Here is a 13764-nt window from a genome sequence, read left to right as displayed (position 1 = left end):
CGAAAAATTTGGTAAGAAATGTTTCTATTATAAAGAACATAGTACCTGGGCTAAAATTTTAAATGCATAATATACCCAATAAAAATATACTGCAGTATAAAGAATCAGGAAACTTGAATTAAGATGCCGAGACTAAACAAGCAAATCTTTACATTGAAGAACATTAAAAGGGGCTATGAAAGGTTGGTGGCAGATATGCCAAATGTGGTTCTTACAAATTGTGGGTCCTTAATTATTAGTTTCTTTTTCTATGACGTGTAAGCACCAATGTGGTAAAATTTGAAAGTGTAATGGCGATAAGCTCGTGACACTGGTATTTGGTATTTATTTTTGTACCAATTTTATTAATCCAAAGCGTTTAATCAACGCTCTCCGTGCTTGCATTCATATATGTATTCATTTTGCGTCACCTTCTATTTTGTGTTGCATGAAAGCACTAACGCCTTGTTCAAAACGCCAGAACACCACAACTGCACCGATTTGATTACCTGTAGACCGAAACACCTCATTATTTTTATTATTTGGAGGAACAGACAATATTTTCCGGATATAATGGACACTCTGAAGGGCATGCTGAAGGCGTACGAGGCGTGGGTGGGCAAAAACCCCGACGTGGTGGGGGATTTTGAGACCACAGCCAAGTGGGTATCCTACTTTATAGCAGGTAAAGTGAACTCCTTGCTTACATAGAGCCTACAGACTCATCTCATTGGCCGGCTTCCAGGTCGCATTTCCTCATCAAATGTGGTCAGTGAGCTGGTATATACACTGTCAAACATGCTGGTGTTCTACAACGACCGGATCATCGAAAAGGCACGCAATTCCGAGGAGAATTCGGTGATCCACCTGCAATCGAAACTTTGCTACCGTCTAAAGGTCACGTTGACGACGCTCGAATATAGCGAGGTTTTCATCGAGATATCAGCCCGTCGGCTTTTCGGTCAATCCGGCAAGTGGCTGGTGATAGCGCTAATACAGGCCTTCAAGGCAGCGGGCCGTTTCTTTATCTTGAAACACTCAACCTCGGATATAATCACCTCACCGCCCATCGCCGCACTGAATCGAAGGGCCAAACAGAGGAAGAATTCGGGGGATGGTGTGGCCTCCTCCACGAACGATTTATTGCAGTCCCAGCACTCCATTACCTTCCAATTGAAGCGATCTGGCCGTGTGATTCGTAAAGTGGAGGGTGCTCCTCCCCTGCAATACCGCGACTTCAAGCTTCATATAGACAACAATGAAGCGGCGAAGACGCAAATTCCGAGGAAACTCCTGCAAGCAGAATACCTGTATATATCGAAGCCACTAATCCACCTGGTCGCCATGGGGCTGTTCGGCCGGAGAAGTTGGAAGCAATATATGGTAGCATTATCCATTGATTTGTATAGCATTCACCTCTACCGCCAGCATCGCGACCTAATGTCCAAGCAACAAAAACTGGAGCTGAGCAGGCGATGCATAAACATCATGTACTTCCTGGTCCGATCGCCGTTCTATGACAGCTTCACCAAATCCAGACTGGAGCGGATCCTCGACTTTGTGGCCACAAGTGTGCCCATTGCTAAGGTGGTTGCCAAACCCCTTAAAGATTACATTCCCACGTGGCAAAGCACTTACTTCTATCTGTGGTCCACTTAGGCATTTCAGGTAGAGCGTTAGTATTCCCCTAGGCTAAGTTTTAAAGTTACAGGTGTGGACGCATTCGGAGTGTTGAGGGTGGGTTGAGTTTTGGTCCTTGAAAAGTTGTTTGCACAATAAAACGATGGAGTAATTTTCGATATGTTTATAGCCAACTTTCATATTCCTTGAATTGACCCACCCACATGGCATTGCCGCTCTTGAGGTGAAAAATGATTATACATCCCAATTGCTTTGTATGGCTTTTTAAATTATATATGGAACAATATTTATACACATACAATTAAACGAAATTTTCCACTTACATCGCTAACTATACATAACAATTAATCGTAATCGTAATGGGCTAAAACACACAGAATCAGAACTTCAGACTGAATCCCGGTCCCATGGCCAACTGGCGCTGCGTTATTCCAGCGTTCAGGACAAATCCCGTGCTAGCCGACGATCCACCAGCTCCGTGGCTCTTCTTGTTGCCAGTGATAATCCCAGATGAGAGCTTGTTTCCCGGTCCCACGATGATGGGCTCGTCGCGGCCTAGTTGCTTGAACTGCGAGCCACCGGATGGCGGTTTGGGGGAAGAGGCTTGCGCCTTGCGGGCTCCCAACTCGCTCTTGGCCGGCCAGGTGGGAAACATGGATGGATCGATGGGCAATGGCAGCTCCTTGAAGAAGCCGTGCTTTAGTGCCGCGTCGGCGCTCAGTCTTTGTTTCGGATCGTACGTCAGCAGACCCTGCAGCAGCGACAAGCCCATTTCAGAGGTCTTCTCCTGGAAGTGCTTGCGCAGTTGCGAGACGGGATACTCGGTAAACTGAGAGTTCTGCGACAACATGTTCTTCACGGCTGGGAGCTCGGTGTATCCTGGCCAGATCTTCTCGTTCGGAGTTCCCAATTCCTAGAACAATAAATCAAAAGTCAATAAGCATTCTCGGCAAATGAATTTCAAAGTTAATACTAACAATTGTTCAACAAGCTTATTTTAATAACTAAACTTTAATGCTCAACCACAGCTTACCTTAAAGATCCTGTTAAGCTCATCGATTTCAGATTTTCCCGGAAAGAGCGGCAGCATCTGCAAGAATTCGGCGAAAATGCAGCCTACCGACCAGACGTCTATGGGCGTGGAGTAAACCGGCGAGCAGAGAAGGAGCTCGGGTGCACGATACCAGAGAGTGACAACAAGTGAGGTATACTTCTTGATCGGCGATCCATACTCCCTTGCCAATCCGAAATCACCCACCTTGAGAATGCCCTTGTGGGACAAGAGGAGATTGGAGGTCTTCAGGTCACGATGCAATATCCAATTGTCATGGAGGTGGGCCACCGCCCGCAGAAGCTGCTGCGTCAGACATTTGACTTCTCCGGGGAAAAAGCTCTGCTTACGATTTTTCATCGTTTCCATCAGGGATTTCAGGTCGTGTTCTACATAGTCCATCACAATAAATATCTTATCCATGTTGGATCCGACCACGATCTCGCGAACGGTCACAATATTCGGGTGCTGACCCTTGAGAAGAGTGTTGATCTCCCTGAGTGATGTTATCGGAAATCCCTCCTTTTCCTTCTCCATTTTCAGACGCTTAAGAGCCACAATCTCATTGGTTCTTTTGTCCTTGGCTCGATATACCACTCCATAGGTTCCCTCTTCGATGCGGTTTAGACACTGGAATTCCTCCACAGACCGGCAGCCCTGCACACCGGGATAATAGTTGGGCAGGGGAATGCCCTTGTCATCGCACGGAATTTGCTCCTCCAGAGACTTCTGTTTCTCTTTGAGTTTCTCCTCGGGCTTCTCTTCCGGCTGCTCTTGGGTCATTCCACGTTCCTCGCTGCGTGTGCTGCTGCTGGGTGAGGCATCTGCCCCCACGTCTTGACGATCTACCTCATCCTCTAGGCTGCTTTGACTTCTAGAACGGGATCTGGACCGACTGCTTCGACTGGACTGGGAGCTGCTCTTGGAGCTTACAGAGCGAGATCGCTGACGTTGCTTGGGCGACTTGTATAGCTCACCCACGCTAAGTGGACTGTCGGGTAAGGGTAAATCCTCGTCATCGTCTTCCAATTGAGACTTGGATTTAATCTTGCTCTTCTTTTTGCTAGCATAGCTGTCTTCGCTTCCAGACTCTGTTGCGCTTCCTTCGCTGTCTTGCTCAGGAACCTCCTCGTTTGAGTCGCTCTCCTCGCTTTCCTCATCGTCATCATCTCGGATAACCTCGATATCATCTTCCCGCCGCTTCTTGAGTTTGATTTCCTTCTCATAGTTATCCGGCTTGGACTTCCTCTTCACATGAATGTTCAGACCTGCGGTTACACTTGCAGCCACTGTTGTTGGACTAAGTGCATCACTGTGCTCGTTTCGCTCGCGGAGCAACTCCCGCCGAGCTTCCAGTTCCTCACGAGCCGTCTGTTTTCGCTGGCGGCTTTCCCGTTCAGCGGCAAGAAGTTTTTCCCTGCGAGCCAACAGCTCCAAGTCCTCGGGCACCTTTCGTCTGATAACCTCAACCTCCTCGCGCCACTTGCTGCGATGCGATTTGTGCTGGTGCTGATGGTGGTGCTCCTGCTCAGGACTGTCCAGCAGCTCAATGACTCGGTCGTGACGGTTTTGCTTGTGGGTACTTCGCACAGTTCTCTCCCGCTCTTTGCGTCCTCCCTCCCGGCGATCACTTCTCTCGACCCGATGCTCATAGTTCTCCTCCGTTTCATAATCCTTAACGTAGTTATGGCGCTTTTTCAGCAACCTCGATCGCAGATCCTGTTCCAGGCTCTCAGCATCCTTGCTCTCCGCGTACTTACTGCTGCGTCGCGTTGGCTCCTCCATTGGGTAGTCGCCGTGTCGACTGCCCGAATGGTAGCCCGATGGATAGGAATGGTATTCGCGGGGAGCAGCTCGAGCTCCACTTAAATGCTGGTGATGATGATAATGGTGGGCAGCATAGCTGGGCGCCGGCGGTAGAGGCTGTTGCTGCTGTTGAGGCGGCTGAGGGTAATGGTAGGCATGGCCCAGGTGGTGTTTCGCATAGGCTGCAGCCGCATTGCTGCTCCGTTCGCGTTGGTGGTGGTGGTAGTGCTCCTCCCGGCTCCGATAGTCATATCGATGATCCCGTTCTAGTGCTAGTGCAGCACCGCCTACGTCATCACGCTCCTTGTGGCGTCGACGCTCGCGGGAATGTTTCTTCTTCTCGCGCCTGGGACCGGATCCTGATTCTCGGCTGGCCTGCGGTGGTTGAATGTACAAGGCATCAGCGTCGCCCTCGTGCTCATCCTCCTCGCCTCGGCTAAAAGTAAGAGAGAAAGTCCAAAATTATGGTGTCATGCTTTAAGTGGTGTCCGTCCCATCTGCTGATGATTCTGGACCGATGCCTGCTGAAGACCCAGTAGAACAGGCGCTGCTCTGACCGTGTTGCATGTTGCTCGTTGCAGGTTGCGTGTTTTGCTGCAGTCGGTGTTTGGATTACATTTTACTCTAGCCCTTGGAGACATTAAAAGCTCGAGTCCACGCTAGCTCTGGAATTCTTTCGAGATTAGATACAGAAACTTTGGTGCAGTACATAAGCGAATCATTAGTGATTTATTTGAGGCAATCGACTCGGTGTTGCTCAGATAATTGGCGTTTTTGTTCCATATTTGAGCAGCAACGGGTGAAATTTGGTGGGTCGATTTGAGGGCAAGTAAACAAGGTTGGAAGCCATGGAGACAAGTAATCACGGAGTCGTTTAAGAACAAATGTTCGCATATGTCTGTGAATCTGGTAATAGATTTTCTAAGCTTAGTCTTTTATAAATTGTTTTAATAGGAATATAAACAAACACAAAACTAAAAATCGACCCACCATTGAGTGCTATCAAATGGAGTACTTACCTGATCCCGGATCCCGTAACTATTCCATGGAGCTCGGAGCGCCAAAGCTCCCAAGGGCTGTAAAATGCAAACACTTACACGACTGACTGCGCAACCTGCTGGGAATGGGAGTAGTTATCTTTTGAGAAACAGAGAGACACGAAAGACATTGAGACAGGACTTGGAAAGAGGCATTAGCAAAGTAGTATAAATACAATATTGTGTGTGTTTCATTCAATTGAGATTAATACAGAGTATTACAATTTACCGCCAGCAGCATATGAGAGGGATCGAATCGATCGATCCATCGGTTCGGAGCTTATCGGATCTCTATTGCGAATCTCGGGTTTTCTGTATTCGGTTCTCGGAACACATATAACTTGACAGCGGCGGGTCAAGCGAGATTAATGTAGGTTGGCTTGAGAAGATTCGGTCCCGTCTGCCATTGACACTGCAGGTGCACAGTTTTAAACTCGAATTTTGCCTCTAGCTTGCACTTTTTCGTTCGTTTTTATTTTCATTTTTTTTTTTTGGTTGGTTTTTATTTTTACTTTTATTACGATTATTATTAGGTTTGTTGTTGGCCATCGCGCGCCTCGGTCTTGGGACAAGTACACACTTTTTGGCCTATTTGCAACGAAAAAATTCAAGTCAATTAAACGATTCAATAAAATCAATAAGTTTTTAATCGTCAAAAATTGGTTTTGTTTTCTTTTGATTTGGTATTTTGGTTATCATTTTCAAGGAGAGCAAACAAGCGCGAAAGGGATGTTGGGGTGATATACATGTATATATTGGGGGCGAATGTTCTTTGTACAAACGCAAATTTCGTATCAAGAATTAGCATGTACTATTCGTTATAGTCAACTTATAAAGATGGTTGGTGGAAAATTGTCCACTTTCTGCATACACACATGCAACAGTTATGGGTACACGTGTGGTCAAAATAATAGTTGGATTTGCCAATGAAGTCAATGCATACACATTTGCAATTTTTTAAATTAATATCCTAACCTTTAATGGTTTATTGAAAGTAATTAAATTATTCATTTCGTCATTTAAAAACGGAAAAAAAGCTAAAATGCACTATTATTAGTTTCAAACACAATCGAGCTGTGTCGATCCAATTATTGATCAAAAAATAATTTATGGTATTCTTTTAAAATACCCGTAACCACTACTATCATGACCACAGCTGTATGAATGGGCGGGATATGTCAACGGTGGGATGCCACAAAAAATCTGGCTAGAGTTCTAGCGGAATTCCCGCCGCGCCACCAGCACCAGCATGTGTATATGTACGCCTCTTTATGTATGTATGCAGCAACAATTTTCCAATCGCATTTATCCCCAGGGATAATACACACCTGTGATAGTGCACATCGTTGGGGCTCCGCAACTGGCCATCCTCGCTGCCAGACGAATTGACCATTTTCGGCGCGCCGTTCGCAGCTAAAGTCGCCAATTAAAATGCCAATTGCACGGGTGCCCTTGCGTTGGTTCACGTAATTGTTGGCAGGTTTCTGCGGCGTTCGCCTGGCTACCGTTGTTTTCAATCGTTTGGCTGGCGGTTAATCAGCATTTAATTGATTTGGTTCGTTTTTTCGGTGGTATCTCACGCACTTCAGCAAAAGGTCGTCTGCGTTTCTTTCTTCTCTTCTTTTTTCTTGTGGTGGAAATGTGAAATTCAGCGTGCTAAAGCAAGATGGCGTCGCATCGGCTTTGTGTTGCCAACTCGTCGTGAAATTCAGTGCTAGCAGCTGATGCATCAGCTGCTAAGATTCCATGCGCGCATCTCGTGAGTAGGACACAATTTAAATGTATCAAGTAATTTGTAAAAATATCTACAGATCTGACTGTTAAATCGTAATTTTTGTGATAAAATATGGGCTAAAATATTGTATTTTTATGTATACTTTTTTTTTTTTTTTTTTTTAATTTTATATACATGCCTAACGCAAATAAACAAAACAAGCATTTACTGCATTTCTGTCGAAATATATGTTCTACTACATAATATTGCACTTAGCTTTCAGTTTGAGCAAGCAGATAATTTATTAAATTACAATCCTAGACTATAGATCGCGTCGTGAGTCACGCCGCAGTTCACATAACATGCGCATCTCTAGTACATTTACCCACTAAAATTTATATATTGATATCCCACTCGAAGGATGTTGCAGCGCGTGTCGCGTAGATTTCCCTCCTTAAGGCGATGCGGCCTGCGAACGGCATCCACTGTGCCCACAAATCAGGCGCAGCCGGGCGAGGTAGAGGAGGAGGTCAGTGCGACGGTGAAGAGAATCCGCTCGGAATTGGCAGCGGATAAGCAGAAACTTAAGTGGCGCACTCCGATTGGCGACCGGCCGGAGGATTGGAACAGCAAACTGAAGCTGTTCTCCAATGCGGAGCAAACCTCAGACTTCATCGTGATGATGCAGAAGCCCATCGATCTAAGTCCGCGGAACATTCGACAGTGGTGGGAGAACCGGGAGGAGCGTATTGAGCGGCACATGCAGCAGTTTGTCCCGGAAAGGCACAAGATTCTGGGCGCCGAATTGGCTGCGGCGCATTTCATACTGTACCGCGGCGGGGCCGTCAAGTTCATCAACGATACCCACTGGCGCCGGGCCTCCAAAGATGGCGAGTTCAAACTGCCTAATAAGTTTGATCCTCGCTATAAAGTGGAGGCCTTGAGGTGTGATAACATGGAACTTTACTACGAGGGGCTGGAGAACCTGCGCTGCCTGGACTCCCTTAAGTTCCTGTCCTTTCACAATGTGAAAAGCTTTGATGACTGGTGTCTGGATAGGATTTCGGGAGGTGGCTTCCCTAACCTGGAAGTGCTCGACCTCTCGTGCACTCAAATCACCAGCAATGGATTGGCCTGTCTGTATCGTTTTCCTAAACTTAAATTACTGATTTTGAATGATCCAAAGGAGACCCTAGAACTGGAATTGTCCACGGTCATGTTAGAGGAGGCCATGCCCGCTTTAAAAATTGTTGGCGCCGACGCTATTCACAGCTAAGGCTAAATAAGTGAACTATGTGCATTTTAAGTTTAGTTAAATACAAATGTTATTCATAACAAAAATATCTAGATCTTCAGATTTGATGGAGCCTTTTAGACAACAAGGAGGTCTAATGCATGCTTGTGCAAGCTTTGGTGCCTGATGTATAGCTAATTTATATACACAAAATAATTAAATAGGAAGATACATTTATCAGCTTTGTTGGGGTTTTCCTTTCATATATTCTGCTTTAATCCCATCGCGTTCTTCTAAGGGCGGCAAATAAGGAGCTATTCCCTTGGCTCTCCTTTCGGTTTTTACTTTGTTCTGTTGGGAAATAAAAATGTAGTCCATAAAACAATCACTTTAATTGAAGAACCCACCCAGAACTCCTTGCAATTGTTATAATTGGCAAAATATATTTCGCACTTGTCGCGATCAAAGTTGTTTTTGTTGAGGCATTTAAATGAAAGCTCCTGTTCCTATTTGTAAAGATATAATTAATTATTTATTACATTTCTTAAAGCAAACAAACCTTTAGGCAGGGATTATCCTGCTCTGCGTTTTGATTGCGAGGCATTTGTTTTATTGAATGAAAATGTTTAAATTAAACTTATGTAAAAACGGGATTGTTTTCGTTTCCTAAGTTTTGGGACTGCCCACTTGATGGACAGCTGGTGCCCGGGATGCCAGATCGCCGTAGAATACATCAGCTGTTATACTTGTTTTCATTTGCTGATTAAAATGAGTTCACTGCTCTTCGATATAAAATTAAAGAGAGAGAATAAGGTTTACCATGAAAATGTAAGTAATTAACGATTACTTAAGGTCTTATTTTACCGAAATATATATTCCGCAGGACATGCTGTTGGGCTGCGTGCAGTTTCAGTGCGCCCAGGAGACAAAACACGAAGGAATTATATTGTATCTGGAGGGAATCGTTAATCTGCAACTTAGTGCTAAGACCGTTGGGCTTTTCGATGCTTTCTATAACTCGGTGAAACCTATTAATCTGCTGCAGAATAGCCTGGAGTTATCTGCGCCCGGAAAACTGAGCGCCGGCCGTTCGGAGTTCCATTTCGAACTGCCTTTGGTGTGCAAAAAGGAACCGCGAATTCTATATGAAACATACCACGGAGTATTCATTAACGTGAATTACCAACTCACTTGCACTGTAAAAAGGAATTTTCTTGGCAAAGCCACGACCAAAATCCAGCAGTTCTGCGTGCAATACAAACCGGTGCCTCTAAGCGAGGATTCAAAGAAAGTGGTTCCTTTTAGTTTGAGTCCGGACTCACTGCAGAAGAATGCCAGCGCCAAGGAGAGACTTTCCATGCCGAGATTCCTTATAACTGGGCGCCTGGACCGGAGTGAATTCTGCGTAACAACTCCGATTACTGGCAGCATTACGGTGCAACACACGGAGGCGGCCATTAAGTCCATTGAGATGCAATTGGTTCGTGTGGAAACCTGCGGTTGCGACGAGGGGTACTCCAAGGATGCCACCGAAATCCAGACCATTCAAATAGCCGACGGCAATGTACTGCCGAAGCTAGAACTACCCATCCATATGGTCCTGCCCAGATTGTTCACCTGCCCTACGTTGCTCACGAAGAACTTCAAAATCGGTGAGCATTGTATTGGTTATTTATTATTACGCGTGGCATTATACATTCAATTTCTTCCTTTCAGAGTTTGAACTTAATCTGATTGTTGTATTTAAAGAGGACTACACGGTTAGTGAGAACTTCAAAATAGTCCTTAAACGTTCGACAGGTCCTCTTCCCAGCAAAGTAACAACTGCAGGACGCTAAACAAATAAACTTTCCAATATGGCAGCTATTTTATGAACATAAAAGTTAAACAACCTCGAAAGTGTAATAAGAAAAAAATACATTTATCTCAAAAATGTAGTAATTATAAATTGATTGGCATAAGAATCTTCCCGAAAATAACTAATGTATTTGTTTTGCCAAGTAAAGAAAAGAATACATTTACAACAATATAATAAATTAATATCCTTATGAACTCGTCACTTAAATTTCCCGCCCTCAGAATCAGCTGATTGTTGGCCAGTTTCCAGGATGCTTCTGCGATTCCAGGTGAATTGCAGTATAGACTATTTCGCATGCGATTTATTTTGCACTCTGGACGAGAATTATTTAGTGTCCGGCTGCTTTATGTTGCGTAAAGCGTTTGATAAGTGTCATAAAGTGAAATTGGTTTTTTAATTTGAGGTACTCATTCAAAAATTCGGCGGTGCTGTGGTCGTGAAACGAAAGTGTACAAACATTAAATTTGTCGGTAAGTGCGAAATCCACCAAACACATACACTTGTTGTATTAATGATAAAAATTGTTAGATCTTTACTTAAAACTAAAATGTTTGAAATCAAAAAACAGGTTTTGAACACATATTTTCAAAAACAGTATAATTATAAAAAAACGTTAAACTTTGGAAGGCAACTGCAACATCAACTCTTATAACTGCATTTGGAAATAAATAAAATACGCTAGCAGGTATATTGATTTCATTCACATTTCCTATAGTCTATAGTTATATTATTAACCCATAAAAACAGTGGAGTCCATATAGTTATGTCTGTCTGTCCATCCGAACGTTTCTACGTAAACAGGTATCATCGTTTTAAGGCTGTCTGCATTAAAATTTTCGAGAATTATATTTTTTTTATTGATTGTAGTATTTAAGTGAGAACGTTTAAAATCGGGCCGCTATATCATGTATCTGTCATAGGAATAACCGGAAATGAAGCTTCGCTGTTTTTGATCATTGTTCCAATTTGGTGTACACAAGTTTTTTGACAATATAAAATTTCGAATTTAAGACGAACAAATTGGACGAGTATACTAAAAATACATCTTCATCTAGGGAAGGCCGAAAAATGAAGTGCAAATATTGCATATAAAACCATAGTTTCGTTGTTTTATGATAAAAAAATATTCCTATTCGGTGTACACCAGTTACAAAAGATATTTCCTTTCTTGTTTTATGTGATGTTATTAGAAACGTCAAAGAGCTCAAGTGAAATATATTAAATGTCGAACGTTAATTTTGTTGTCTTTGAAATTGATTGATTCGACACTGGGTAACTCGACAAATTTTAATCAAATGCTCGAAGGAGTAGCGAACAAGGATATCGATTACGCACTCCCCATCACCATTATATCCATTGTTTACCTGCGATTTGCTTTCAATCAGACTCCATGTGTGATTGATGCGAGGAGGGGGAATTGATTTCCTTTGGCATTCTGGTACACCATTCAGCTGCGCTTCATTTTTGCCGCTCCGCTCACCTGGTTTCCGTATCCTGTTCCGCCTTCGTTATTATCTTTCAATTTACACGCAGCTGGCTAAACAAAAAACCAATGGAAAAGATTAAATGAGGAACGAAACTATATTTCTGGTCGGTCCATACAGTCTTCACATTCTATTCGATCCTACTTTTTACGCCTTCTTACATTGCATTAAATATTAAATTAGGGCTTAAGATCGCACATTATTTGACCATTTTATTAATTACATGATTTATTCCTGGACACTTTTCAAAAAGATGTGGTGGTTTTTAACATTACAATTTTTCAACATTACAATTATTTGCATATTACATATTTTTGCAGTAGTGGTAACTAGTTATGTTCTCTTTCCCTTTTTTCTCTCAGTAAGATTCTTCGCATACTTTGCAGCTCCACAGCTTCTTTCTCCCCAGAATCGTCTTTCTTCCAGCTTTATTCCCATATCCTGCTATCCTTTTACTTTTACCTCTGACTTCCATGTTGCCGGTAAGTGCATATCAATTTCCTGCTCCCCGATACGTTGCATGGAATATTTTTTAAATCTTTAATAAGCTGATTCTGCCTTTCTTGGCGATGCTGCGTCATATACATATAATGCATTTTATTTTACGTGTGTTCCTGCCACATGAACACACGACCAATGTGGCATTTCATACGATTTTTTATTAATTAAAGCAAAAATATTCTACATTAAATTTACCCTGTTTACATCTTTAAAATTTCTTGTGAAAGCAAAGGGCCCAATATTTTAATACTGTTATAGACAAAATACATTTTTATTAAAAGAATAACCGAAATATTATCATACTTGTGAAGGCATTCTGCAGCAATGATTATTTTGCCATAATTGTGAGTTTCCCTCCCGGAAAACATTAAATTAAAATCTTATTAAGTGCACAACATTTTGAACATCTTGGTGTGCGGGCACTTGCTTAATTTATGAGTAATAGTTGCGGACCTAATTGATTGGAGAGAATTTCATTTAGTGCAAGGACGAAGCAATTAATTTTAATTAAATAAACTAAATGGAGCAAGAATCTCTTGGTCCTCAGATTTTCGGCAACCACTGTACGCGCCGATATAAATTACATAGCATGAAACTCCCCTCAGCTCCCGCTTTACTTCGCCCCTCTATCTGCTTTTATTGAAGGGGCCAGGTCCTTGACATCCGATATACAAATACGCATGTATATATAGTATAGAGTATATATGTATGTATGCCGCAGGACGAACAGGAGGCAAGTTTCAAGTTCACTAAATTATCTACATACGTATATTCGTATGTACTTCTGTGCGAGTGTTTCTGAACAAACACATATATTTGCCCAACCCGGGCGACTCCACTCGACTTTTCTTTGACGGCCTGAACTTTTTACCATAACGAACGTGGCACTGACACCCTCCGCTATATCCACTTGAATGTATTTATTTAAGTCGAATAAAAAGAAAAGTGTCCGGGAAAATGTGGGCCTGTTGAATCGCATATACTTACTTATATATATGCTGGGTATGCTGTGAAAGCGGATGTGAAAACACTCCGAGGAAAATCAATGGAGCAAAAATAGTTTACGAAAGGGTGTATAATTTGATGTTTAACATTATAATAATGGTCTTCCAGCTGATTTCGTTGCTTTTGGAGCATAAGAAAATGCCCATTTGATTTTGTCAATGCGCTGGTCTTTTTTCATACAACGTTTATATATATGGACTTCACATTTTTTACGCTGTCTACTTTAATTTCAAGACTCTTTGAGTAGTTCCTATCTAAATTTCAATTCAATTACCATTTCATTCAATTTTACAATAACAAAGAGGGATCGGTCTTCTTTAAGAGCTTTCCCCTTCCCACCCTTTTTTTATATAGTTTTTTTCAGTGTTCGAAAAACTGTTGCTCCTCTCCAGTCTCAATCCTCAGCCTTCGGTGAAACGTACATATGTGTGCCTGAACTCGTGGAGGCAAGGAG

General features: G+C 42.8%; 5 protein-coding genes across 12 annotated transcripts; 3 read left to right on the top strand and 2 right to left on the bottom strand.

The window, feature by feature from the left end:
* Positions 1-442: 442 nt before the first annotated feature.
* Positions 443-1941, top strand: Pex16 (Peroxin 16). The gene is made up of 2 exons (NM_140995.4): positions 443-664; positions 725-1941. Exons 1-2 carry the CDS (start codon positions 553-555, stop codon positions 1636-1638), a joined length of 1026 nt encoding a protein of 341 aa, NP_649252.1. The 5' UTR covers positions 443-552; the 3' UTR covers positions 1639-1941.
* Pitslre lies at positions 1776-7179 on the bottom strand. Of its 5 annotated transcripts, none has more exons than NM_168869.3 (4): positions 7099-7179; positions 6843-7039; positions 2654-4913; positions 1776-2533 (listed from the first exon to the last, which is right to left on the bottom strand). In NM_168869.3, the coding sequence occupies exons 2-4, from the start codon at positions 6905-6907 to the stop codon at positions 2000-2002; spliced, it is 2859 nt and encodes a 952-aa protein (NP_730563.1). In that variant the 5' UTR covers positions 6908-7039; positions 7099-7179; the 3' UTR covers positions 1776-1999. The 5 variants fall into 5 exon arrangements, with proteins under 5 accessions (NP_730563.1, NP_649251.2, NP_001246852.1 ...); NM_001259923.2 differs by adding an exon at positions 5744-6102 and having other exon boundaries at positions 1870-2533; positions 6843-7179; NM_001259922.2 differs by having other exon boundaries at positions 1870-2533; positions 2654-6102.
* A 20-nt stretch (positions 7180-7199) lies between these two features.
* On the top strand, positions 7200-8564 carry CG4042 (uncharacterized protein). Of its 2 annotated transcripts, NM_001275192.1 has the most exons (2): positions 7200-7273; positions 7649-8564. In NM_001275192.1, exon 2 carries the CDS (start codon positions 7650-7652, stop codon positions 8502-8504), a length of 855 nt encoding a protein of 284 aa, NP_001262121.1. In that variant the 5' UTR covers positions 7200-7273; position 7649; the 3' UTR covers positions 8505-8564. The 2 variants fall into 2 exon arrangements, with proteins under 2 accessions (NP_001262121.1, NP_649250.2); NM_140993.4 differs by lacking the exon at positions 7200-7273 and having other exon boundaries at positions 7614-8564.
* A 4-nt stretch (positions 8565-8568) lies between these two features.
* On the bottom strand, positions 8569-9121 carry CG4186 (uncharacterized protein). 2 transcript variants are annotated; one of them, NM_001300203.1, is made up of 3 exons: positions 9022-9121; positions 8870-8968; positions 8569-8813 (listed from the first exon to the last, which is right to left on the bottom strand). In NM_001300203.1, the coding sequence occupies exons 1-3, from the start codon at positions 9064-9066 to the stop codon at positions 8700-8702; spliced, it is 258 nt and encodes an 85-aa protein (NP_001287132.1). In that variant the 5' UTR covers positions 9067-9121; the 3' UTR covers positions 8569-8699. The 2 variants fall into 2 exon arrangements, with proteins under 2 accessions (NP_001287132.1, NP_652281.1); NM_144024.1 differs by having other exon boundaries at positions 8627-8813.
* An 85-nt stretch (positions 9122-9206) lies between these two features.
* Positions 9207-10500, top strand: CG4074 (uncharacterized protein). 2 transcript variants are annotated; one of them, NM_001300202.2, is made up of 3 exons: positions 9207-9290; positions 9346-10114; positions 10179-10500. In NM_001300202.2, the coding sequence occupies exons 1-3, from the start codon at positions 9231-9233 to the stop codon at positions 10298-10300; spliced, it is 951 nt and encodes a 316-aa protein (NP_001287131.2). In that variant the 5' UTR covers positions 9207-9230; the 3' UTR covers positions 10301-10500. The 2 variants fall into 2 exon arrangements, with proteins under 2 accessions (NP_001287131.2, NP_649249.2); NM_140992.4 differs by having other exon boundaries at positions 10179-10365.
* Positions 10501-13764: the final 3264 nt, after the last annotated feature.

The sequence above is a fragment of the Drosophila melanogaster genome, chromosome 3L (assembly GCF_000001215.4).
Source record: "Drosophila melanogaster chromosome 3L".
In the NCBI taxonomy this organism is placed as follows: Eukaryota; Metazoa; Arthropoda; class Insecta; order Diptera; family Drosophilidae; genus Drosophila; species Drosophila melanogaster.
The sequence above is the reverse complement of the archived record's forward strand: the minus strand, read 5'-3'. Positions and strand labels throughout refer to the sequence as shown.

Excerpts from the sequence above, each read along its gene's own strand:
- Pex16 (NM_140995.4), top strand. The coding sequence starts at position 553 with ATGGACACTCTGAAGGGCATGCTGAAGGCGTACGAGGCGTGGGTGGGC. Across the intron at positions 665-724 it reads GGTATCCTACTTTATAGCAG|GTCGCATTTCCTCATCAAAT; the intron begins GTAAAGTGAACT and ends GCCGGCTTCCAG.
- CG4186 (NM_001300203.1), bottom strand. The coding sequence starts at position 9,066 with ATGCCTCGCAATCAAAACGCAGAGCAGGATAATCCCTGCCTAAAG. Across the intron at positions 8,969-9,021 it reads AGGATAATCCCTGCCTAAAG|GAACAGGAGCTTTCATTTAA; the intron begins GTTTGTTTGCTT and ends CTTTACAAATAG. Across the intron at positions 8,814-8,869 it reads ACAATTGCAAGGAGTTCTGG|AACAAAGTAAAAACCGAAAG; the intron begins GTGGGTTCTTCA and ends ATTTCCCAACAG.
- Pitslre (NM_140994.4), bottom strand. The coding sequence starts at position 6,907 with ATGGTCAATTCGTCTGGCAGCGAGGATGGCCAGTTGCGGAGCCCCAAC. Across the intron at positions 4,914-6,842 it reads AACGATGTGCACTATCACAG|CCGAGGCGAGGAGGATGAGC; the intron begins GTGTGTATTATC and ends TCTTACTTTTAG. Across the intron at positions 2,534-2,653 it reads AGCTTAACAGGATCTTTAAG|GAATTGGGAACTCCGAACGA; the intron begins GTAAGCTGTGGT and ends TTATTGTTCTAG.
- CG4074 (NM_001300202.2), top strand. The coding sequence starts at position 9,231 with ATGAGTTCACTGCTCTTCGATATAAAATTAAAGAGAGAGAATAAGGTT. Across the intron at positions 9,291-9,345 it reads ATAAGGTTTACCATGAAAAT|GACATGCTGTTGGGCTGCGT; the intron begins GTAAGTAATTAA and ends TATATTCCGCAG. Across the intron at positions 10,115-10,178 it reads CACGAAGAACTTCAAAATCG|AGTTTGAACTTAATCTGATT; the intron begins GTGAGCATTGTA and ends TCTTCCTTTCAG.
- CG4042 (NM_001275192.1), top strand. The coding sequence starts at position 7,650 with ATGTTGCAGCGCGTGTCGCGTAGATTTCCCTCCTTAAGGCGATGCGGC.